This window comes from Quercus lobata, chromosome 1 (assembly GCF_001633185.2).
Source record: "Quercus lobata isolate SW786 chromosome 1, ValleyOak3.0 Primary Assembly, whole genome shotgun sequence".
In the NCBI taxonomy this organism is placed as follows: domain Eukaryota; kingdom Viridiplantae; phylum Streptophyta; class Magnoliopsida; order Fagales; family Fagaceae; genus Quercus; species Quercus lobata.
In genome coordinates this window covers 25,775,837-25,777,157 of record NC_044904.1, presented here as the reverse complement: position 1 = coordinate 25,777,157, position 1,321 = coordinate 25,775,837, and the positions used below count along the sequence as shown (strand labels likewise).

The window sequence follows — 1,321 nt, the reverse complement described above, 5'->3', positions numbered from 1 at the left end:
TTTTCACAACTCTTCATCTTCCATATTCACTCCACATCTTTACATTTATTTTATAACATTTACTCATTTTAATTATTTAATATTAAAATGTTCCAACATGTAGTGAACTTACTAGTCCAACACCTTTTTTTTTAGTAAAATAAATAAATTAAGGTCCAAAACCTTGTAACGTAGCCCTTCATTTCATTGAATGCAAGTTTAACAAGGTATATATATATCTATATCATTCATTACATTTCATATTTTAATCGTTCAACATGCTTGTCAAACACATGAACATCTGGCTTTGTGCAAATATCCCGCCCCTAGCTAGAACCTTAACCTCAGATAGCCAGTACAAGATCCGGCAAGGATCGGTGCAAACGCTCCCAAGGGTCGCTTTGCCACACCGGAAACTCATCTCTGGTCTCCGAAGCCCTAAGTAACACGGTGAGCCATGTGTTGAAATACTCACGAAATTGAATAATCACCCCTTCTTTATTAAGGGTCCAAGCGTGCACCCAATAGATCTTGAATCCATCCCATCCTTCCGTGATCACACGATCGCCAATTGCCATGATGCTCCGAGGTTTAAACTTGAACTCGGTGTGCCTCGACTCCCCAGTGAGTATCTTCATCATGTGTTGGCATGGTGGAGGTCCATGGTACCAATACTCAAGGTCAGCAGCCACTAACCTAGCAATGGTCTCAGTGTGACCATGTGCCAAGGCCTTGTAAAGCATTTTGACAGTCTTCTTGTTCCATGTTTGGGGCTCTGGCACCGGTGATATGCCCTCCTCATCTTGTTCCGGCATGATCTCCTTGTGGTTGATTCCCATGTAGTGAGGAAAGTAAGGTTAGCTAGCTAGCTAGTAGCAACTGGGGAAGGCTTCTAGCTAGCGTTATTGACGTAGTTGGTTATGCTATATCATATATGCATGGGACACATATTTATAGAGCATTGGAGGCTGAGGAAAAATACAAATAGGATTGCTACTCTTCTAGAAAATTGGAGAAAGAGTGTGGTAGGCGGATCCATCACATTTATTAATGAAAAAAAATTAGCAATGTATTATAGTTTGTAATTTTTTATTAGGAAAGTTTATTAGGGATATTCTTGTGTTTGACAGCTAGCTACTATGGGGACAATATAATTATTATGCTAAGCATATTCAACTATTAGTGACAGGGCGGTTTGTTTCTCAAAAAAAAAAAAAAAAAAAAAAAAAAGTGACAGGGCGGTTCTGTCTCTAATAAGACAAATTGATATTACAATTAATTTGTAAAACTAACCTTAATAATGAATGATTAAATGTTAAACTCCTCCTTTGACTAAATTATG

General features: G+C 38.0%; 1 protein-coding gene across 1 annotated transcript; it reads right to left on the bottom strand.

Annotated features, from left to right (window-relative positions):
* Nucleotides 1–230: 230 nt before the first annotated feature.
* Nucleotides 231–880, bottom strand: LOC115963040 (senescence associated gene 20-like). Its single transcript, XM_031081960.1, has one exon. It carries the CDS (start codon nucleotides 816–818, stop codon nucleotides 324–326), a length of 495 nt encoding a protein of 164 aa, XP_030937820.1. The 5' UTR covers nucleotides 819–880; the 3' UTR covers nucleotides 231–323.
* Nucleotides 881–1,321: the final 441 nt, after the last annotated feature.